The sequence below is a fragment of the Balaenoptera borealis genome (assembly GCF_965194805.1).
Source record: "Balaenoptera borealis genome assembly, chromosome: 8".
NCBI lineage: Eukaryota > Metazoa > Chordata > Mammalia > Artiodactyla > Balaenopteridae > Balaenoptera > Balaenoptera borealis.
This window is the reverse complement of record NC_138865.1, coordinates 15,660,691-15,685,094: the sequence shown is the minus strand read 5'-3', so window position 1 is coordinate 15,685,094 and position 24,404 is coordinate 15,660,691. Positions and strand designations below refer to the sequence as shown.

Here is a 24,404-nt window from a genome sequence, read left to right as displayed (position 1 = left end):
TCTGCCTTGAACTTGCTGGCAAGCCCTGCACCTCAGGTTCTCCACTTGGAAATGGAAGAAGGCGTGGCATAATGGAAGGAAGGTCATGGTCGAGGAGTCAAACCCTGAGCGCTAACCCCGCCTCCACCCCTGAGGAGCAGGCTGCCGGGCGCCGGGACTTAATTTCCTACTCCGTGAAACAAGAGGGTTAAACTGGGTAATCTAGAAGCTTCCTCTAAGCGCTGAAAATTCTACCATCCTACAGTTCTGAGAATTAAAGAAGCCACAGTGCATCCCAACAGCTACAGAAACGCAGGCTTCTCCCACCAAGGTAGGCGTGAGTTAAGCCTCCCTGGCTGGGATCAGCTCAGGGGAGAGCCCTGAGGGTGCAGGTTGGACCCCACTCTCACTGCTCTCCTTCCAGTGCTCAGGACCAGTGGTCCCTTCCATTCAAATCTCCCGCTCCCACTGCTTCCCCCACCCCTCCACCAGGCCCCTCCCTCCACACCCCCCTCTCCCCGAGCCTGGCTTCTCTTGGCCCATACTGACCAACACTGCTGCTAAGCCCAACGGTATAATTAACCACCGATAATAACCCCAGACAACGATCTGGTTGAGAGGCTGGGCCAGCCTGAGTCACAGCAGTTTAAATTTAATTTCTGGAGGACATCCTGTTTATTGTTAACCCAGCCCCGTAATTTGGGAGCGTTAACCCTTTGGGGGCCGGCTGATTCACATGGCTTCTGTAAACAAATAATCTCTGGCTATGTAATTACCAGGGGAAGGTAAGCTATGGAATTGAAAAGGAAAGAAAAAATGAAATTGCTATTTCCCTCTCTCAGACCTGAAGAAGAAAGGTTAAGGGGAGAGGAGAGCCTTAGTCCTCTCCCCCTCCCCCCAGTTACTTTTGCCCAAATCAGGGACTCGAGTTGACTGACACAATGGTTTTGGACAGTGAGCAACTGCCCGCAAGGACCATTTTGGTGACAGTGCAAACGAGGTCCTGGTGGCATTGCGAAAAGACTGATCGGGCTCTGTGTGAAGCATGTTGCCGTATAAAAAGCTCTGGACCAGGAATCAGAAACCCTGGTCTCCACCTCTGACTAGTTTCTTAAACAAACTATAAAACAAAGCAGCTGGACTAGGTAGCCCTTTCAGCTTATCTAAAACTTGAATTCTAAACTGAATCTCCATTCCGAGAACGTGGCGAGCAGGACGAGCATTCTGAAGAATCCTCAGAGCCGTCTTCAAAGTGATTCCAACGTGGCGTCTAGTACTCCAGACTAGCTACAAAGGAATTAGGAACTTAGATTCCATTATTTGTGGTGCCACAGCCTCTCTCTAAATCTTAATTTAGAAGCACAGTATTTTTAGAGCTGCAAGTTACCATAGAAATGTTTCCAGTTCAACCCTCTCATTTTGGAGATGAGGAAGCAGATCTGGAGGGGTTCAGTGACTAGCCCAGGGTCATTCAACAACAGGACCCAGAACAAACAATCAGGGTTGCGATTTCTTGTCCAGTTTTCTTTCTACTACTCAGAGTTTAATACTCTTTCACACAGATATGTCATATGTATTTGAAGGAACTAGGAAAAAAATCATCTGGTCAAAATAGTTAATCTTAAAATACTATGGAATTTAGAAAGGGTTCATTGTTAAAAGACTGGAAATGAAAGAGGACCGTGTTATCAGGAGAAGGAGGCTGGTGCTGAACTGGGTGCTTCTGCACAAATGAGAGGCTGTGTGAACTGTGTAGAAGGAACCAGGCCTCTGTAATCTCACTGCAGCTACTGACAATCACCTATAACTTTATCATATGATTCTGATTAGTTTTCACCTCACCTCTTCAAAAGCCATCTCCCTGCCTGAAGAATGCCTTAAAAAAAAAAAAAGAAAAAAAAGTAACTTTTGATTTGAAAAGTTTTAGATCTACAGAACAATTGTAAAGACAGTACCTAACTCCATATATCCCACACCCAGTTTCCCTTATTATTAACATCTTATATTCATATGGCATATTTGTCACAATTAGCAAACCAATCCTGAAATATTAAAGTCTACACTTTATTCAGATTCCCTTAGTTTTCACCTAACGTCCCCTTTAAGTTCCAGGATCCCAGCCAGGTCGCCGCATTCCATTTAGTCATTAAGTCTCCTCAGACTCCTCTTGATATTTTCTCAGACTTTCCCTGGTTTTGATGACCTTGACAGTTCTAAGGAGTGCTGGTCAGGTACTCTATAGAAATGTCCCTCAACTGGGACTTGCCTGCTATTTTTCTCACGACTAGACTGGCGTTACAGGTTCTGGAGGGAAGGAGTGAAGTGCCATTCTTGCCACATCATACTGAGGGTTTGAGCTATCAACCCGACTTCCTACTGCTGATGTGAGTCTGAAGCAGTCTTTCCCAGGATTCTCCACTATATGGTCCCTTCCCCTCCCCCCCGCCTTTGGAAGGAAGCCACTGGGTACAGCCCACACTTAAGAAATGAGGAGTAATACTCCACCTTTTTGCGGGCAGAGTATTGGCATAAGTTATTTGGGATTCTGTATGGGAGATTTCTGTTCTCTATTTATTCAGTCACTTATAGCAGTATAAATGCATCGATATTTATTTTATATGGATTATAATCCAATCCTACTATATTTTGTTGCTCAAACTGTTCCAGCTTTGGCCACTGGGAGCTCCTTCAGCTGGCTCCTGTCTTTCTGACATACCCACATCAGTGTGTGTGCGTGTGTGTGTTTTGTTTAGTACTTCCTTGTTTTCTGGACTATGAGATGCTCCAGGCTTACCCTGTATATTTCCTGAGCCAGCCCTAGAACTGGTCGAGGAACTTCCTAAACCAGCAGTCACTGTGCCTCTATAATATGGTCTCACCCCGCCTTTTAGTTTCCCTTCCCATTCACCCAGTACAACTACTCTGATTCAGCCAAGTGGCTGTTCATTTATCCCCGAAATCTAGACGCCTTGGAAACAACTTCCTGTCCCAAAGTGGGAGGTCCATTTTTTAGTGCCAACATGTCATTAATAATTTCATCAGGACAAAAGGCATAAAACTTGGACTGCCCAGGGCAACTGGGACATATGGCCACCCCACCCAGAGGGAACCTTTCCCTTCTCCTGGCTTCATCAAAGCTGCTCTGAGTCCCAAACCTTGCTTACCTTCTTCAAAATGTCTACGCCTTTATTAGGCATTTTAAAATATTCTACCTTTTACAGTTGATTACAGTTCATCTCTTTAAAAAGTAAAACATGCTCAACAGAGAAAACTGGAGAAGTACAGAAAGCTTAAAAGGGAGAGAAGAGAGGGAGAGAGAAAGACAGAGAAGGAAAAGAAAAAAACCCCAAACAGCCCTCAGTCTCATATTGAAAAGATAACCAAGGTTAATATTTTGGTGTTAATTATACTTTAAACATTTGCAGAAAGAAAAAAACCTGAAGCAGATATGCCAAATGTTAGTAGTTAATTCCGGGTGGTGAGAATATGATTACTGTTTTCTTTTTTGTACTTTCCATATCTCTCAAATAAACTGAAGAAAAAAAATCCCTTAAGTTTTTTTCCTTGACTATAAAAATAACACCTGATCAGTGTCAAAAACTTGGAAAACCACAAAGGACAAACACACACACACAGATACAAATACATAAAATCCCAGAGAAAAAGTAATACCCCAAATTTCAGTGTGTACAGCATATGCATATTTACACAACTTTTAAAAAATAAAGGAAACATATATCAGGAGTGTTTTTATATGCCAATACACAAGTTTTCATCAGCCTCTTAAGAGCTACCTAGTATTTCATTAATCAACTGTATCACTAGTTTTCTTTTTGTAACCCACATGGCTTATGTATCATTTCAACTGCCTCAAGTTTTTCTTCTATTATAAACAAAAACCAACGGCTAAATCTTTGGGTACATCAAGGATTAGTCACATAGGATAAATTCTTTTTTTAAAAATAATTAATTAATTAATTAATTGCTGCATTGGGTCTTCGTTGCTGCATGCGGGCTTTCTCTAGTCGCGGCAGGTGGGGGCTACTCTTCATTGCAGTGGGTGGGCTTCTCATTGCGGTGGCTTCTCTTGTTGTGGAGCATGTACTCTAGGTGCGCGGGCTTCAGTAGTTGTGGCTTGCAAGCTCTAGAGCACAGGCTCAGTAGTTGTGGCACATGGGCTTAGTTGCTCCACGGCATGTGGGATCTTCCTGGACCAGAGTTCGAACCCATGTCCCCTGCATTGGCAGACAGATTCTTAACCACTGTGCCACCAGGGAAGTCCAGGATAAATTCTTAGTATTGGAATTGCTGGGTCAAAGGATACATGCAGGTTCAAGGCCTTGATTCGCTTGCCAAATTGCCCCTGAGACAGACTGAAACAGTTTACATTTTTTAAAGGATTGAAATCATTTACCACCAGCCCCAGGATTTTTTTCCTGTCTTAACGTTTACCTTCCCATTTTGTACATGCGTGTGTTTAATGTACAGAGGCTTTTAATTAGTATGAAGTGAAACTGCCCAAATCTTTTTCCTTTATGATTTCTTCTTTTGGTGTCATACTGAGAAAGACCTGTCTCTTCCACTCCAACACAGAAAAATTTCACCTAGACCTACTTTTTACTTTTATGATTTCCTTCTACTAATCTAAGTTTTGCTCTTATCAAAGTTATACATGTGCATAGTTTAACAAGGCAACAATGTCTGCTAAGTAAAACATGAGGTTCTAGGCTCCCCTAAACTCAATTCCCTGTGATGAGCACTTCTAACGTGGATGGTTTTGTTTTGTTTTTGATACGTACCTTTGCATCTCTAAATAAAAATGCGTGTATTACCACCCTGTGATGATTAGGTTTTAGGCCCTAGCTATTGACTCTTTATCTTGGAAGAGGAAGATTTAACTAAACAAAAACACACACCTCTTTTGGGTCTTCAACCCTATTACCCAAAGGCACATTTGCAACTCTGCCTTCTCAGTAGAGGTATACTGTGATCTGGTTAGAGCAATGTGAAGTACACTACTAGGAACAGAACATGGTTTGTTTTCCTTCCTGCATGTGGCAGCCAGCAGACTGTTCAGCTTCAGCCAAACCTTCAGGAGACTGCGGAGTTCCCAAGCCAAAACCCCCAGCTGAGCCACTCCCAAATTCCTGACAATCAGAAACTGGTATTATTGTTGGGAGGCACTAATTTGTGGGGTAATCCGTTCCACAGCAATACAGAACTAAGAACACTGCACAGGTTTCCCTAAAAATAATTTTTCCTTTTCTTTCATATGCTTAATCTTCTAGATGTTTATCCCTAATCCTCTCTCAGTTGTCTAAATCTACTCTCAATACATTCATGCGTATCAGGTGTCCTATCATTTTCCCTTCCTGAAGCAGTCTCTACTGGAGCCTTGGACCTGCTCGGGTCTGGACGGGCTGCCTCCACTCTGGGCTCCCCTGTCACCATCCTCACAGGGATTCCTTCTGCCTCTCTCCTAGGATCTTTTCCACCTGGATTCCGTGTCTTCTCCTTTCTTGGTTTACTCCTCATCTGGGTGGAGAAAAAGTGTGAGGGAGATCATTTTTGAGACTGCGCAACCCAAACCCTTTTTATCCTAGCCTCACACGAGTTAGTTTTGACTGGGTATAGAATTATAGGCTGGACATGATTTCTTCCAGAATCTCAAAGGCACTGCTTCACTGGCTTCTCATTTCCCAGTACCGCTGTGGTGGTGAGGTCTGAAGCCAATCTGATTCCCAACCTTTGTATGTGACCTGCTTTTTATTTTCTTCATGCCAGCTTCGAGGGTCAGATGTGTGTCTCCCGTGGTGCAAAATTTCACAACGATGTGCCTTGTGGTCTGTTTTTATCCATTGTGCTGGGGGATACACAAGACTCTTTCGAGTTGGCAATTTATAACCTTTAGTTCTGGGATTAAAGGAAACTTTGTTGCTATTGACCATTCCCCCCACACCCATTTTCTCTGTTTCTTATTTCTGAAATTCTTATAATTCTGATGCTGACCCTCTTTGGCTGGTCCTCTAATTTCTCTATTTTTCAATGTTTCCTTATCTTTTAATATTTCTAAAGAGTTTTTCATTTCTGCTGCCATGTTTTTAATTTCCAATAGTTCTTCTTAATTTTCAGGATGTCCCTTTTTGTTTTTTTAAATGGTACCCTGTTTTTATTTCTTGGACGCCTTATCTGAAAATCTTAATGAGAGCTTTGAAAAAAGTTTCTTCTTCCTTTATAGTCTCAGTTTCCCTTCAAGTTGCTTTCTTTGTTTTAGTCTCCATTTTTCATATTAAACATGTCCCTTGGATGAGTGGTAATTCTTGGTTGTCTTCTCCAATATATGACTGGGGACCAAAAGGCTGACTAGAAGCTGTGAGTACAAGAATAATGTCTGTCTATTGTGTAGGATGATCTGGCTGAGAAGTTTTGTGGGGGATCCTTGATGCCAGTTTGTACTCTTTTCTCCAAGGGAGGTAAAATTCCCTAGAGAAGATTCTTCCGCTGTCTTGCACTAGGAATAAAGGCCCAGCTCACTGTTCTGGGAGCTGAGTAGAAGAGGCCGTGTGTGTGTGTGTGTGTGTGTGTGTGTGTGTGTAAGAGGGTGTGTCAGCACTCCACATGCATTCATCCACTTCATCCTATGAAGTCCTGCCCTCACCTGTGCTTGAAGCGGATCTGGGTTTTGTGGGCCTGAAGCTTACACAATTTTGCATGCCCTTTAAAAAAAAGAGATTACAAAACTGAAAATATAAAAATAGGCCTGAAAGTGCATGTTTATTTAAACAAAGAAAAGAGCATTATAAATTACAAGTTATAAAAGCTGACAAATAACATGAACATCAGAAAATCAAAAATAACCTAATATTTTTATTAATCATCTGCCTGACACACCTTTATATTTATTTCTCCACATTTTTTTGGCTGCATAGTCTATGATTGCCTCTTCATGTGACACAGAATTGATAAATCATTTCCTTAGAGAGAAAAGACAGATAATTCAGCCTTTTCTCTAGTAGCGTTGATTGAAATTTGTTTCCTATTACTGACAGTTTAGAAAAGCTTTTTTTTTCCAGCTTACTGGTAACATATAAATATAATATAAATTTTAGGATTGTTGTAAAATTTAGGAAAATCTCATGTTTCCTCTCATAAATAAACTGTAAGATTTCAGGCCACATTTCAAATTTTCTTGTACAATGACTAATCTTAAATGCTCTCTGAATTAATGAGAGCAACTGGTCTGTTACTGATGTCCTAGTAGGAGGGTATGAGTTTTATGTTATCTTTGTTATGTCTTTCATGTTAAATCCACTGGAAATTTAAATGTTTTAGCAATATGTTCATATGATTTGCTCCTCCTCTTCATTAACTAGATCATCAGATAATCATCACTCCTATCTAAAACTGATCTTATTTTCTTAATGAATTACTAGCTTTTGGTACAATGTGACAATGTTTTGTTACACTTTACATGATTTCAGAATAATATCTATTGATTTCATTCTCACCTTTGTCACTTTTGTGTTCTACTTTTATCCAATTTTTCTCTTAGCTATAAAATACATTTGAAGATGATCAAAAAAGGTATCCTTTGTTTGTTTCCAACTCAGGACTCTAATATCTCACTTGTTTTATGTTTTCCAAAAATGTCTTTACAAACTGAAGTCAAAACAGCATACTCCCAATTCAACAACCCCCTCCAATCCTGTCCCATCCCAAAAAGGGTCTAGGCTACTCCAAAGCTGCCTGACATGAAGGGTAGTATAAAGAAGAAAAAGAAGGACCTAGAGATTGTCATACTGAGTGTAGTCAGACAGCGAAAGACAAATATCATATGATATCGCTTATATGTGGAATCTAAAAAAATGGTACAAATGAACCTATTTACAAAACAGAAATTCAGAAATTGAGTCACAGATGTAGAAAACACCCTTATGGTTACCAAGGGGAAAAAGAGGGGGTGGGGTAGGGATAAATTGGGAGATTGCAATTGACATATACACATTACTATATATAAAATAGGTAGCTAATAAGAACCTATTGTATAGCGCAGGGAACTCTACTCAATATTCTGTAATGAGCTATATGGGAATAGAATCTAAAAAAGAGTGGATACATGTATATGTGTAGCTGATTCACTTTGCTGTACAGCAGAAACTAACACAACATTGTAAATCAACTATACTCCAATAAATAATTAATTAAAAAAAAAGGAGGAAAGGAAGGCAGAGATATTCTTAGCTGAGTGCAGTATAAATACATTTTCAACGTTTACAGAAACACAGGATCATTTGAACACATGGCTAGGGTTCCTTCTAGGGCCCTGGACAAGATCCATGTAAGCGAGGGGCCCTGAGGCTTAAGCTTTATTAGTTTCACACAGTAAATCCACCTCTGTGTGTCCTAGTAGAGAAACTCCCTGCTTCACACTCTCCAGGGGTGGGGCCTCTTCATTCTTCTGCTAGGGTGAGGTGGGGACAGTGTTCCGTGAAATGGCCTTGGGGAGGAGATAGTAGCACTCTCAACTTATTCATAAGCAGCTTTCAACCAATCCTCCTGATCTGAGTGTTCGGCTTCTGCCCACTTCTAGAGGTACCTAGTATCACCAGTTCCTGAACCTTTGAGGATTCTGCGATGTAAGTTCTTGGTTTTCCTAAATGCCAGTTCACGATCTGGCTTTCTGGGAACTGCCAAGTCAGTTACCCCATGTAACTGCATTCCAATCCCCAAATGCTGTCAATGTCTCTTCTATTCTCCCTGAATTGGTAGGTTTATGACTTAAAAAAAATCACCTCACTGTGCTTCTTGTGGGATTTGTGGGGGAGATAAAACTAGATGTACATTATTATACATTATAATGTATAATGTGTTATACATTATAGATGTATATGTATTATATTATTGTATACACCTAGTTTTATCTCCCTCACAAATCCCACAATTTGTCACCTTTACTCAGAAACTGCTTTATTTATTAATTTTAAATAACAACTTTACGAGATGTAATTCACATACCATAACATTCATCCTTTTAAAGTGTACAATTTGGTGTTTTTGCTGTATTCACAGAGTTGTGCAACCATCACTACAACTAATTTTATTTTTTTTGGCCACGCTGCATGGCTTGCTGGATCTTAGTTCCTCAACCAGGGATCAAACCTGCTCCCTTGGCAGTGAAAGAGCGGAGTCCTAACCACTGGACTGCCAGGGAATTCCCACCACTAGCTAATTTTAGAACATTTTCATCACCCAAAAGGAAACCCCATATCTATTAGCAGTCATTCACCATTTTGTAGTGTAGTAGAAAGACACTTTCGGTCTCCATGGATTTGCCTATTCTGGACATTTCATATAAATGGAATTATATAACGTGTGGCCTTTTGTGTCGGCTTCTTTCACCTAGCAAAATGTTTTCAAGGATCATCCCTGTTGTGGCATGTATCAGTGCTCCAGTTCTTTTTAATCACTGAATAATATTCCATTGTATGGATATACCACATTTAGTTTATCCATTCATCAGGAGATGGATATTTGGGTTGTTTCCATTTTTTTGTATTATGAATAATGCTGCTATGAACATTTGTTTTTGGGTGGACATATGTTTTCATTTCTCTTGGGTATATATACCTAGGGCTGAAACTAGTGGGCCATATGGTAAATCTAGGTTAAAGTTTTTGAGAAACTGCCAGAATGCTTTCCAAAGTAGTTGCACCATTCTATATTCCCACCAGCATTGTATGAAGGTTCCAATTTCTCCACCTCCTCACCAGTACTTGTCACTGTGTCTTTTATTTTAGCCATTCTAGAGGGTATGAGGGCATCATTGTGGCTTTGATTTGCATTTCTCTAATGATTAATGATGTTGAGCATCTTTTCATGTGTTTATTAGTCATTTGTATATCTTCTCTGGAGAGACATCTATTCAAATCGTTAGCCCTTTTTAAAAATTGGTTGACTTTTTTTTTTTTTTTTTTTTTTTTTTACTGTTGAGGTGTAAGAGTTCTTTATATACTCTGAGTACAAGTCCCTAATCAGATATATAATTTGCAAATATTTTCTCTCATTTGTGAGTTTTTTCATTTTCTTAATGGTGTCCTTTGAAGAATAAAAGTTTAGATTTTGAAGAAGTCTAATCTATGTTTTCTTTTGTTGTTTGTGGTTTTGGTATCATGTCTAAGAATTCTTTGACAAATCCAAGGTCATGAAGATTCACCCTTATGTTTTCTTCTTAGAGTTTTATAGTTTCAGTTCTTATATTTAGGTCTTTGATCCATTCTAATTTTTTTATATGGTGTAGGTAAGGGTCCTACTTCACTCTTTTGCATGTGACTATCCAGTTATCCCAGTACTGTTTGTTGAAAAGACTATTCCTTCTCCATTGAACTGGCATCCTTGTTAAAAATCAACCGACCGGGGCTTCCCTGGTGGCGCAGTGGTTGAGAATCTGCCTGCCAATGCAGGGGACACGGGTTCGAGCCCTGGTCTGGGAAGATCCCACATGCCGCGGAGCAACTAGGCCCGTGAGCCACAACTACTGAGCCTGCGCGTCTGGAGCCTGTGCTCTGCAACAAGAGAGGCCACGACAGTGAGAGGCCCACGCACCGCGATGAAGAGTGGCCCCCGCTTGCCGCAACTAGAGAAAGCCCTCGCACAGAAACGAAGACCCAACACAGCCAAAAATAAATATAAAAAAAAAAATTAAAAAAAAAAACAACCGACCATCAGTATAAAGGTTTATTTTTGGATTCTCAATTCTATTCCATTGATCTACATATCTATCTTTATTGCTAGTACCACATTGTCTTAGTTACTGTTGCTTTGTAGTAAGTTTTGAGATTGGGAAGTGTGAGTCCTCCAACTTTGTTCTTCTTTGTCAAGATTGTTTTGGCTATTCTGTGTCCCTTGAATTTCCATAAGATTTTAGTGGTTTGTTTTTTATATTTAAATCTTTACTCCATGTAGAGTTTGAGTGTATGGCTAACCAGTTGTTTTAACTGATTTAAAAAATAATCCATCTTTGGGACTTCCCTGGTGGCGCAGTGGTTAAGAATCTGCCTGCCAATGCAGGGGACATGGGTTTGAGCCCTGGTCCGGGAAGATCCCACATGCCACAGAGCAACTAAGCCTGTGCGCCACACCTACTGAGCCTGCGCTCTAGAGCCCGCGAGCCACAACTACTGAAGCCCACCCACCTAGAGCCTGTGTTCCGCAACAAGAGAAGCCACCGCAGTGAGAAGCCTGCGCACTGCAACTAGAGAAAGCACGCATGCAGCAACAAAGACCCAACGCAGCAAAAATAAATAAATGGATGAGTTAAAAAAATAATCTATCTTTGAAAAATCATTTTATCAGCATTAAATGCTTCTGTTCTATATCATAGATCTGTCTATTCTTTTGCCAATAACACGAATTTAATTATTTAGGTTTATAACAGCTCTTGATACCTAGTAAGCAAATCCCTTCTCATTACATTTCTTTTTCAGGTAATTTCTTGGCTATTTTAATTTTGTTTTCATATTTAAGATGAAATTCAAAATCATCTGCTGTGTTTCCCCTTCCAAATCAAGATATTAATTACTGAAAATACATTATATTTATAGATTAACTTTTGAAGAACCTACATCTTTATAAATATTAGGTTTGCTCATTCAGGGCCAAAATATTTCTTTCCAGTCATTCAAGTCTTTTTATTATGTCCTTTAGTCTTAAGAGTTTTTTTCACATAGGTCCTCTACATTTATTTAGTTAAATATTAACATCCCAAAGTAACACTTATCTGTGAATTTTTTTGCCCTACACATGGTCTTAGGTACATTCCATGGAATTTTATATTTTTGGTTATACTATAAATGGATTCTCTTTTTCATTTCATCTTCCTAGTACACAGGAAAGCTACTGGGTGTTAAATATTTACCCTACAACCAATCACCACAGCTATACACCTAACCTACATAGCCCAAGAAATCTGGCTGGGAAAAAAAAAAAGAACTAATTGGGTTTTCCAAGTAGACAGTGATATCATTTGAAAATAACTGTAAAATTTCCCTCTTCTTCCCCAATATTTAATACCTATTTTTGTCTTGTATTACGGCATTGGCTAAAAATTGCAGAAAAATGTTTCTAACTTTAGTAAGAATACTTCAAGTTTGATCTTTCACTATAAAATACGAAGAGGGCTCCTGGTTTATTTAGGAGGCTAATAGTAAGGAAATATTTTTCTGTTTCTAGTTTACTGAAAGATACAAAGACTGCATTTTTGAATTATATCAATGCCTTTTCAGCATACATTTGGTGGACCAGTTGGTTCTCCTACGACCTAGTGCTGTGACGAACCGTGTGAATACATGTCCTAAGACTGAGCCATCCTTTCATTACTGAAGTGAGCTCTGCTTGGTAAAAGGTACAGGTTAATTAACTTTGATGTGCATACATCTTGCTTTCTGATTATGACACAAAAGCACCTCAAGGGTAGGGACTCAATGTTATGCTTCTCTGCAACTCCTGCCAAGTGCTGTACTAGGCACAGTGCTATTTTCAACCTTTTACTGAATGAACAGTCAGTAAATATGTATTAGGGGCCTCCTTCATGCCTAGCACTACGTGAGGTTCTAGGGATATCAGGATGAATAAGGCAGACTCATTCTATGATCTCATAGAGCTTATAGTCTGGCTTCATACACATAGTAAGCAGGGAATGAATGAGTAAATGAATGAGTAAAATGAGTCTATTGGCCCAGGGGCCCTATCAAATACCATACTCTGATTTAGGGTTCCTGAAGAAAGCTACTCTTAGATCAGGCTACATAAAGAACAAAGAAAGGTAATATCATTGTCCTTGGTCTCCCAATCCTTACCTGAGTAAAATAAAACCTAAAAAGGCATCACCAGCTACAAGTACCAGCCTGGGTCAAGGGAAAGTAAATTCAGCGGAGACCAAGAGAATGGAGCTGGCCTTTGGCACTGGCAGTAAAGCCTGGTGAAGTTATCAGAGTATGGGTCAAGGGAAAACATTTTCAAGAGCCTGAGAGGAAATATGAAAGGAGAAGAGTCTCCTGGGTTTATTCTCAGGCTGCCAAATAGCAAATGTACTCCACTCTGCCAGAGAAAGAGCCAGAAAACTGGGGCAGGTGCCCTGATGGAGGGATCGGATTCTCTGCCACTGAAGTGGTGAAAGATGGCGAGACGAAACAGCAAAGCAACTGCCCGTCAACTGACTCTTCTGCCTCTTCTTCTCCTTGACCTCTTGATTTCATCCTGCGGTCTAGGCCGCCGCAGGAGCACAGGGACGTCCTCAGGAGAAGTAGCTGCTTTGGCAAGTGTGCGGCAAGACTGACAGCATCAGAGCATCTCAGAGCAGTGCTGCCCTGGCACGGCTGGGGCTCTGGGGCAGGGGGCGCTCACCAGGCTTCCAGACTTGTTCCTCCTCCTCCTCCTCCTCACAGCTTTCCGCAGGGCTCTCCCCCTGGAATCGGGTGGGTAAGTAGAGATCCAGAGAGGAGACTGGGCTTGCTCCCCAGAGAATCTCTACGTTCTGGAAACCATCACGAAGGCTGTGAGCTCCCGGCCCCTGGAGTAGGATTCTTCACTTTGTTCTGCTTGCCATTCCATAAATATGAGCACCAGAGGGCAGGAGGAGGGATATTTTGGTCTCGGCAACAAGATGGAGAAAACATTTCTCTCAGCCCTACCCTTCTCCAACCCCCAACGTGCCCCACCTCAAAAAAGAAAAAAAAAAGTTCTATGTGTACAGAGGGAAAGGGGGGGAAGAAAAAGCGTTCTATTTTCTTTCACAATAAAGAAAAGTCAACAGGATGTTCTCCAAAGCTACAAATATACTTTTTCAAACAGTAAATATCTCTATTAGCAGCATGATGCCAGTTGGCTAATCCTGTCTGTCTCAGGAAAACCTTTCCCCCAAAACTGCTCTTGGGTAATGTCTATTTACAAAACCAGCTCTTGTGCGTTTTCGATTTGCTAGGTTTCTCAATCTTTTGTTTCCCCACCCCCTCCACTGCAGAGGCAGAGACGAGAGGCAGGCCCAGACGGCATCTGGGTGGGGATCCCCCGTCACCCCAGCAGATCCCCCGAGCCCCGCCTTCTTTGGAGAGTCCTCCACTCCATTACCAACAACAGTTTACAGAAGCTAAGACCTACCCCCTCCTCCCTGGCCTTCACTGGGCCTGCAGAATTTGTTTCTACTGAGCCTGAATGGGCCGAGGCCTGGCCCGGGGGTGGAGAGAACCCTGGAATGATTCAGTCTACCCCACCCTGTATCGTCCTGGTATCTCCAGCTGGGCAAAGATCACAGTTTTGGGGGTGGGGCGTGGGGGGAGGGGAGGGAGGTGAGAACGAAGGGAGGGCTGAGCAAAGAGTAGGAGGCAGCAGATAGTGGCTGAAATCCTGGCTCCCCGGGGAGTGGTCTGGGCCTGAGTCACTGTCTCGGCAAGAGCAGGAAGGTGGGCGAAAGGCAGCAGCTTCTGCAGGCTGGAAGGACAAGCCCCTCCTCCCCCATCCTTCTGTCACTCTATCCTCCGGTCGCTGCCTTCTCTGGTCTGAGGCCCCACCAAGGCTACCACCACCTTGACAATCGGAGAGAGAAAACAGTGGGCCCGGGCCAGGGCAGGGTTTATGGAGAGTCAGCTGGCTCCGGCGGAGCAGCTGCTTGCTGGATGCCATCCTCTCTGAAGGGCCAGCTGGCCACAATGCCCGGGGCCAAGGAAAGTTCAGCCCAAGCAAGGACGTGAGAGACCCCATCAGAAGGGGAAATGGCCTGAGCTGTGAAGGATCCATTTCCAGTGCCTAGGACCATAGCCTCTCCAGCCCCACCTCAGTCCTTCCCCTAAATTAGCTGGATCCCAAACCAGAGCACAGAGAACACCACTCTCGCTTGCCACCAGTCCGAGGAGGTATGTGTGTGTTTAAAAATAAAAGGCATGACTCTGTGACTTGGCTGATTTGTTACTTGACCAGAACAATGGCCCAGTTCAGCTGTGATCTCTCCTTCCCCACGCTCCCCGGGCTGACCTCTTGAAAAGGAAAGACAGAATGAATCACAGAATGTTGAGTGAGACCATCCAATTAAAGCGACCATTTATCGAGCATCTACTATTGCCAGTTTCTGTGCTAGGTGCTTCCGATATGTCAGCTCATTCAAAGTGCTGCCCTCCCGTATTTCACCCAAGAGACGGCGCACTGGATGAGGGGGCGGACTGTGGGGCCAGGCTGCCTGGGTTCAAGATCTGGCTCTGCCAACTGCCAGCTCTGAGACTTGGACAACTTACCTAATTTTCCTGTGTCTCAGTTTCCCTCTCTATAAAATAGGATCATAATATACCTATTTTATAGGGTCGCTGTGAAAGCTAAATGAGCTTAATCTTTAAAATCGTTCCCAGCCTACAGTAAGCAGCCTGGGAGTATCTGTCGTAAAGACGATGGTGGTGGTATTTTGACGTTGATGATCAAACTGAGGCCCAGATGGGGGACTTGCACAAAATTACACAGAGGTAAGTATGGTCAGGAAACCTGAAATGGTTGTTTTCTGTTTGGGGAGCACGCAGTAGTCCCTACCATAATCACCACTACCAGGTCCAAGTTAATATATTTGCTTAAAATTGAGTGGTGACTTCCTCGTGAGTAGCAAAGGGATTTGTGACACAAGTTTGGAGGCTGATGGAGCATCCAAAGGTCAAGAAAAGAGAGGAAGGAAGGCAATTCAGGGAGGTGGTTTGGATTTTTTTTTTTTTTTGGCAGCTCTTTAAGAAACTCCTAATATTTGACAGACAAGTTACTACCTATTCTCATTCTAACCTGTTAAGAAGAGGTAGAAACTCGGTTTTCCCATTTTATAAAAGGGAATCAGAAGACATTTGGAGGTGAAAGGTCTTGTCCTGCCTACTGAACAAGCCAGAGAGAATCCTCCTATGGCCTGACTTCCACTCTGATGGGTTCACAGTGGCTGAGGGCAGACAGACTCTGAGAAGAACCAGACCAGCTGAGGCAGTAGCTCTAATCTCATTCTCACTTCTGTCCCTTACCAACCAGGAATCTTTTTTTTTTTTTTTTAAGAATAGCTTTATTGCTTTGCCAGGCAAAGGGGGACACAGTGGGCTCCTGCACTTGGAAAGTATGTGTCCCAACCCAGGGGAGTTTGGTGAGGAGTTTTATGGCAAGGGTTCAAGAGCGGGATTGCTGGTAAGATTAGGGGGTGTGCGGGGCCTGTACTCCTTTAATCTGGTCTCAGGTGATCTTTTTTTTTTTTTTTTAAACTTTGGGTTTATCTATTTATTTATTTATTTATGGCTGTGTTGGGTCTTCGTTTCTGTGCGAGGGCTTTCTCTAGTTGCGGCGAGCGGGGGCCACTCTTCATCGCGGTGCGCGGGCCTCTCACTATCGCGGCCTCTCTTGTTGCGGAGCACAGGCTCCAGACGCGCAGGCTCAGTAATTGTGGCTCACGGGCCTAGTTGCTCCGCGGCATGTGGGATCCTCCCAGACCAGGGCTCGAACCCGTGTCCCCTGCATTGGCAGGCAGATTCTCAACCACTGCGCCACCAGGGAAGCCCCCAACCAGGAATCTTAAAAAGAGCTTTCACTCCACCGTTTCCTCTTCTCTGTTGAAGGTTTGGCCCCCAGAAGCGGAAAGAGGGCTGGGATGGAAACCCACTTCTAGGCCCGCCTGCCTCGGTCATCCCCAGCTTTTGGCCACAGGAGGCAATAATTCTCCTGCTATGAGGTCAGCCTTAGCCATGATACTGGTCAGGCTAGGCATGACGATAGTTACAGAAATATTGGAAACACTCAGAAAATTATAGAGCAGAGCACATATAATAAATACTCATGTACCCACCACCTAGCATTGTCAAATTCTAACACTGAGCCATACTTGCTTCAGGTCTTATTCTTCAAGCAGTACACCAGCACAGATACTGCTGAAGCTCCCTGAGTGTTCCAGCCTGATCCCATTTCCTTCCTTGCCTTCCTCCTGTTATCCTTGAGGTAACCACTACCCCAAATTCAGTGTTTATTCATCCTATACTTTTGCTTCATAAGTTTGAATCCATAAGCACAACATAGTGTTGTTTTACAGATCTAAACTTTATACAAATAGTACAGTATTGAATGTATCATTTCCAAACTAGCCTTTTACGTTGGGCCTTATGTTTCTGAGATTTGCCCCTGCTGATACACATGGCTCGACTTCATTCATTTTGACACTGCATATTTCGCTATGTAATGATACCATGTTTTATTTTCCCATTCTTCAGAGGCTGGACATGTATAAACAATGAAGCAGCGGACATTTCTGCTCAGGTCTCCTGCTGCACAGGTGCAGAAGTTTCTCTGGGTGAGGGGTAGGCCCATCTTTGACTGTGTGAGGTACTGCAAAATCTCCCAGCAGCTGTATCAATTCCCCACCCCGCCACCCCACTCAGCGGATGCCAGTTCTCACTGCTCCTCATCTTCAGATACTTGGCATTGCCAGGCTAAATTTACCATTTTTGCCAGTCTGATGGCTGTGAAATGACATTTCATTTCTCAATGTTGGTTTAACCTGCTCTCCCTGATTACTAATAAATGGAACACCTTGATTTAGGCTTTTGTCCACTTGGGTTTTCTTTTCTATGTAAAGTGGTTGGCGGCTTTCAAATCTATGCAATAAGTTCTTATGCAGAACCAGCCAGCTTTCTTTACAGCCGCCCCTTCTGTATTCCTTATTTATAACCAATGACAAACAACCGAATAAACAACACTATCTTTACCTGGCTGGAGTCACAGGTATGAGCTTCTAGTCTGAATATTTGTAATAAACTCCTAGATACACCCATCCCTCACCGATCATTTACACTGCTACACATCATTCCATTGTAAACATCTATCAAAATCAGTCATGAAATCAACTGAAGTGGGTCATTCTTTAAAAAACAAAATAGAACATAGTAGAAAATATCTGAGTGCATTGTACCCATACAATGTGAAACTTATTTCGTGTGTGTGTGTGTGTTTGTGTGTCTGTTGATATCAAAGGCACTTCTGACTGCAAGCTGTGGTCAAAAAACTTTGGAAGCCACTGTCCAAGGTACCCCGCCCCCAACTCTATTCTTTCTCTTTTCTGAGTTATCCTGCAGACCACTGCCAAATTAACCTGACAAAAATCATTGCTTTTGCCCTGCCACTTCCCTGCTCAAAAACCTTCAATTTTCAGAAGGCTAGGCTCAATTTCAATTCCTCAGCATGGCACTGAAAGCGCTTACAATATGGCCCCAACCGGAGTGCCAGCTTTCATCAATGAAGCTTCTACCCAAATCACTATTTACTAAACCCAAGCTGGCCTCCTGACTGCCTGCCCCCAACACTCCTCACGCATTCTGTCTCCACACACCTTTTTCACACCATTCTTCTAACCTGCACCCCCCCCCCCCCGTTCCCCACTGCAACAGGTCACGCTCACTAAGTCAAGTTTCAGTTAAAAATCACATCCTCTGCTTGAAGTCTTTCTTGATGCTGCCACAGGGATGTTTAGCGATCTGCTGTCATTCTTGTGAAACTCTGGTACTTTCCATACACCGGCCGAAGACAAGGATGGATTCTTAAAGCATTTTGAATGTCTCCCAGTGTTTAGCACAGGCCCTTGTACATTAAAAACTGTTCGATATGCATTAAATCAACAAAGATTCATTGAGCACTATCTGTGTGCAACAAACTATACTGGGCTCTACTTAATAGATTAGCCACCAGAATAATGGTTTTGGGAGAACAACTTTAATAGTTTAACTGCCAATTTGAAAGCTACCTCAACACATTTACTTAAAAGTATAATATGCAAGAAAACACCTTTGACTACGAAGCTGTGGGACTCAAGGTACTTGACTCTTTCCAACTACTCCAAAATCAGGAAAAGGTCCCTTCCCCCCTTGTTACAAACGGCTGAAAGAAGAGTTTTACATTTGTTCCCAAAACAATGTTGAATATAGAATCTCATGGGCTCCTCATGGGGTCCCTGTCTTCTAGGCATTACTATGATCTTTACACAGGAGGAAGAAGCTTGGGGAGAGCCTGGCCTGTCCAAAGTCACAGAAGCAAGTGATAAGGCTGCCCCATGCAGGGAGGCCCCAGAATAGGAAGAAGCTGAGATGGTCCAGAATACCTGGAGGTCTGCAGGACACAGGACTTCCTCTATCACTTTACCTGTGAAAACTGGTCACTTCCTGTAATTCACTACCAACCTGGTGATGTCAATACGGCCTAGCAAAGTCAGACACCTTCCTTTGGGATCCAATCAGCTTGGGAATGGTCTTCCACTTTCCTAATGTTCCTGTTTAAGCACAGGGAGTACTCAGGAGATGCAGGCATCAGTTCCAGTTCTGCCAGGTGAGTGAATTCGGATAAGTTGTCAAAGGGAGATAATCAGACCTGAACTGCAAACTTCAAAGGGTAGATGTGGGGATGATATCAGAGAATGGATGGGAAAGTAATGTGCAAAGTTAAAAGCACTATATGAATGTAAGATAGCACTGGTGATGCTAGAGGGAAAAGAGCCTCCACCGAGAAAATGTTTGCAATTGCACGGATGGTTCCCTCTGACTCAGCAGTTTACCGTCCTTTCTTTATATTCCATCCACTTCATTTGACGATTACCAATTAGGTACCCACTACGTGCAAGACAGTATGTGTACACACAGACGGAGACGCTGTAGATCCTGCTCTCATGGACTTTACGTGGGAGAGAGGCGCACGTTTGTGATGCGTGGATAGCGTGGGAGTACTACAAGAGAAGCACCATGGAGTTCGAGAATAAAGGAGTCTGGGTGGGGGATGGGTGGGGAGGGGAGGGCAGAGAACTGAGACAGCCTCAGAGAGGCTCGGAAGCCACTTCTTCATGTTAACAATAGCACGCTTAGAGGCTCTTCACTTCAGGAAGTGGCCAGTAGCTTTTGCACATTTTTATCTTAAATTTTTTCCTGAGTGAAGGCAAGTCAGTAAATGGGAATAAAGTCCTCATTCATACATTCAGTAAACATTTACTGATTGCCGGGAACAGCGCTAGGGATACAGTGGTGACCAAGAGACAGCCTCTGTTTTCAACAGCTCATGGACTAGTGGGCTGACTGAAAAGTAAGCCAAGAATTCAAGTACAGATGCTAACGGTGGTCAGAGGAGGGGCACCCCACTCAGCTTGGCAGGGTGTGGGGGGCCGTTCAGGGAAGACCCTCAGAGGAGCTGAAGCCCGCCCTGACTCTTGAAGGATGAGTGGATGTTGGCCTGGGGGATGGCGGGTGGGGAGGTGAGGGGAGTAAAGGGCATTTTGGGCAGGGGAACGGCACGTAGAGAGGAGCAGGGGCACGAGAGACCAGGAAAAGCTTGGACACAGGAGTGAAGGGGGACAGCCAGATCCAGAAGGGCCTTATAAGCCATGGCCCAGAGTTAGGCCTTTATCCTGAAGATGATGGGGAGGGTATACATGGTGAGAACAGGAAAAAAAAAAAAAAAAGAGATGTTTCCTGAGGAATATCAATACTTAAGGGGCAGAAGAGCCCAGAAGAGTCAGAAAAAAAAAATAGCATCCGCAGGGTTTCCATTCTTTTCACAACAGGTCTGGGTGACAAAGTATCAGCTGAGCTTATCCATTCCATGTCATAATTGGAGAAAACAAGACAGAGGAAGATCAGACGCCTAACCAGGCCACACTGTGAATGAGGGAACCAGAGCCTGAACTCAGCACTCCAACTCCTACCAAATTTATCTGCACTGACTTTAATTTCCTTCCTTCTGAGTCAAACTCCTGAACCTCTAGGTATAGGACGATTTCTTCCAGCAGTGCTCCTTTTTCCTCGTCACTGAAGCCTAAGATCACCATGAAGGTGTGTGGTTCCAAGGAAGGCTACGGGTCCTGGAGACAACTAAGCAAGATTAAGGTCACTATCCTTAATTCCATTTAATTCTCCCTCCACACCATAATAAAGACACACACACACACACACACACACACACACACACACGGAGAGAGGGGGTGACACGGAGGAGGAGGGGTAAGAAAGCAGCACTTGGCTTGGGGTCAAGAGGTGGATCAGTGATCTGAGATGTAAACATCAAATGCCTTCCTCCGAGCAGAGCCCACCACTGGGCCACCTTGCTGAAAAGCAGACCGGTGGACGGATGGATGAGTAGATGGTACAGGAAGGCAGCAAGTGCCCACTAAACAAACAGGCGGTGGGCGGGCTGCATGCACTGAGGAAGCAGAGAACAAAGACCTCTCACTCTTCATGCAAAGTCCACAGTGTGCAAAGGGCACCAATATTGGACATTTCTCACTGTGACATTTTGAAAGCCAAGCCTAGCCCAGAACAATGGCTACCCTCTGGGGACCATGGGCCGCGTACCCTTAGGCCTTATTCGACGATGGCTGGCATATCCCATGTGCTTGGTGAACTTGACCTTGGGCATCAGCCTCCCATGACGGCTCTACGTCACTCTGGTCTCTTCCCCCACTGAGAATTCCAATCACGGATGAATGGATGGATTCATTCTGGGAGCAGGAAAACCACTCCAGGAGTGAATCAGAAGGACCCAGCCCTGGTCCCCTTGCCAACCATTGAGCCAGGAACTGAGTGCAATTGTGTGCCCAGGCGCTGGTGCTGTTCCCCTCTCAGGGAGAGAGGGTCAGGGGCCACGCAAGAGATGACGTAGAAGCCCTCTAAGGAGGAAGAGAAAGGAACCTCAGCTTTGAGGGACAAAGCCACCCTTTTGGTTGTGACCCTCAGTCCAAGGAGGTGCCAAGATGTGTGTGTATTGTTAAATTAATTCTACTGGATAAAATCTCAGCTTTGGCTGGGCAGTTACTTGTCAATTTCAATTCTCTCCAGCCTGAAATAGGCTATTAGTTTTTCAGAAAAAAGATTTCTGTAAGACAGGTGGAAACAATGCATCTCAGATCACCCAGAGAATCCTCTACCTTTAGTGGTCTCTGCTCTACTCTTCTCCTGATTTGTGAAGAAAAGATCGATTCATTCTTAAGAATTGTAAATGCCAGTCTAGGCAATGTAAAGCACCTGTACTGTCTGCTTTTTGAGACATTAGGTAAGAGAACTCCAAAGATTCAAGATGCAGCAGGCAAGAAGACAGCTACATCACAAAGTAAAGGGACCCAGATTGATCCTTTAAGGAAGTAATTCCTCTAGGAAGGGGAATTGAAGGATTGCCACTATGCCCATCACTAACTAGGTTATAACAAGATGCGAAAGTTAGCTTTTTAAGGCTCCAGCCCCCTATCGGCCTCCTGGAGCAAAGGTGGAGGGAAAAGGAGCAGCTCCTGCTGGGGCTTGTTAGGGGATTGCTCGGGGCTGCCCTCCACGTGCTGGTGCTGATTGTCTGACGTCTGTCAGTCAATCTTCGTCTAAGAAGCAGGGGGGAGGAGGGGACAGAAATGGCTTACATTTTACATTACAGAGCTGTCCCTGACACTGAATGACATCAGTTGTTTGTGGCTAGAGCTTAGTTTCCATTGATGGCCAAATGTGAGCCTGCAAGAGCCTTCCTAAAGAATATTCTACCATCTTCACTCGTTCATAACTAGCTAACGCTTAACTAGTGCACTTTTCGTAAAGAAACAGGCTAGACTCTGAGGAGAGAGTGGCAAACGTGTAACCTATGTTAACGTAACTTGGATTCCAAAAGGACTGATTCATCTTGTACATCTCCGGGGGTCAATGCATTCATACAAGCACACTTTAGTTGGATGCCCTGAGGTTTGGGTTGTGGATATATAGGCCCTTAAGCCTGAAGGTAAGGTCCTTTGGGCAAATTGAGTCTTACAAAAGAAATCAACCATTGAACATTATCAAGTGTCTACTATGAGCCAAGTATCATACAGTCCCATAGCAACGCACGTGCCAGCTCTGGAGTTGTGACTACTACTCTGAGGCTTCCGGGCTTCTTTTCTCATGGCTTGATAGTTCCCATAACATTTAAACTTACTTACGTTAATTTAACAGCGAAAGCAATGAGTGGGTAAGGCCCCGGAAAAAAATTAGTCCAATCCCATACTGGGAGGGCGGGTGTGTAATTCTGGCCCCTTCCGAAAGAGAAGCAAGTTTTGTCTCTGAAGACTAAGTGGGGCAAAGGCTACTCATCTGAAAGCTAGGGGTTTTGATCCATGAACTGAGCTCAGACGGCCAGAGTGAGGGCCACCTGTTAGTGGTGGAGAGATGCCCACGGGGGAGAGAGAATGGATATTTCTCAACGGATATTCAGTAAAGGAGGTAACAGGGGCGTCCCTCACTTCACGCAGCTGAGAGAAGACAGACGGGACCGGCTCCTTGGAACAGAGTCAGGAAACAAGACGCGGGATATCACTCTAAAGGGATCCCCCGCCCCACCTCCCGGTGAGGCCTGCCGAGAGCTGGAGCCTCCAGGAAAGCACCAGAGGAAGGCCCCTTGAACGACCCCACGGGCTGGGGCTAATCGGGCCCTGCTCCGGGGCGGAGGGTCCGCGGGCAGCGCGGGTCAAGGGACTCAAGTCGGACGGACGCAGGGCAAAGCGCATTGCAGGCCGGGGGCTCCAGCTGACCCCGCCGCCTGGGCCCCACTCACCAGCTCATGGTCCCGAACCTGGCCCTGCCGCCGGGGTCCTCAGCTGCAACTCGGTCCTGGGGGATCGCTTCCGGATTCAGCCAGTCTCCAGGAAGTGACGTGGGCCCCGCCCCCTATGCCCGGAAGAGGCGGGCCTGGAGGGCGGGGCCAGACGCATTAACCCTTCCTCTGCCGCTTGCTTTCGCGGAGTTGCCCTGGCCAGCGACCCTCGCGCCTAGGCTTAGGGGCTCCAGAGGACTTAGCCTGTGGCAAGTCCACAGGGCATGAGGACCCCTGGGTGCGTTTTGTGCCTTAAACACTGACTTGGTAAAATTCTCCTCCACGGACTACACGTGTTGCTTAACCGGGGATTGCCTTAGTTTTTCAGTTTGTAAAGAGATTTCTCATCCAGGGACAGTAGCAGTAATTAATTGTCTAGCGGGGGCAGGGGCGAAAGGAGCGATGAAGGAGTGGGTGTGAGGGAGACTTACATTCACTGTATGGTCTTTTGTATCTTTTAAATTTTGTACCCTGTACTTAGTTACCTGTTACAAAGAAACAAATGGATCTTTTCGCTCCTCCAAAATGGCACAGGGCTCTGAATGGAAATAGAATAGTGCTTTTCAGGTTGGAATGTTCTGTGGATTTACTCAACAAAAGAGGACAAAGAGTAAGGGTTGCTCCCAGTCTTCCAGTCTTCCAGTCTTCCCTCTGTGCTCCGCACTACAGAACCCAAATGATGTGAATGGTTCCATTTTTATGCTCATTCATTTAACACATATTCATTGTGCTCCTACAATGTGCCAGGCACTGAGCTAACTTCAAGGATACAACCATGAAAAAGCAGTAGGGATCCTGCCCTT

The 24,404-nt window shown here is 44.0% G+C and overlaps 1 protein-coding gene across 8 annotated transcripts in view; it reads right to left on the bottom strand.

The window, feature by feature from the left end:
• The window catches only part of BIN3 (bridging integrator 3), a 46,380-nt gene extending 22,686 nt beyond the window's left edge, over positions 1–23,694 (bottom strand). For 3 of the 8 annotated variants that reach the window (XR_014247415.1, XM_082401996.1, XM_082401998.1), the window contains exon 1: positions 23,563–23,694. Coding sequence is in view for 4 of the 8 variants with exons in the window: in XM_082401996.1 (XP_082258122.1) it covers positions 23,563–23,570 (8 nt within the window). In the remaining 4 variants the exon portion in view is untranslated. The remainder of the gene's footprint in view (positions 1–23,562) is intronic. The other 5 variants (XR_014247416.1, XM_082401994.1, XM_082401997.1 and 2 more) reach the window with 4 other exon arrangements.
• Positions 23,695–24,404: the final 710 nt, after the last annotated feature.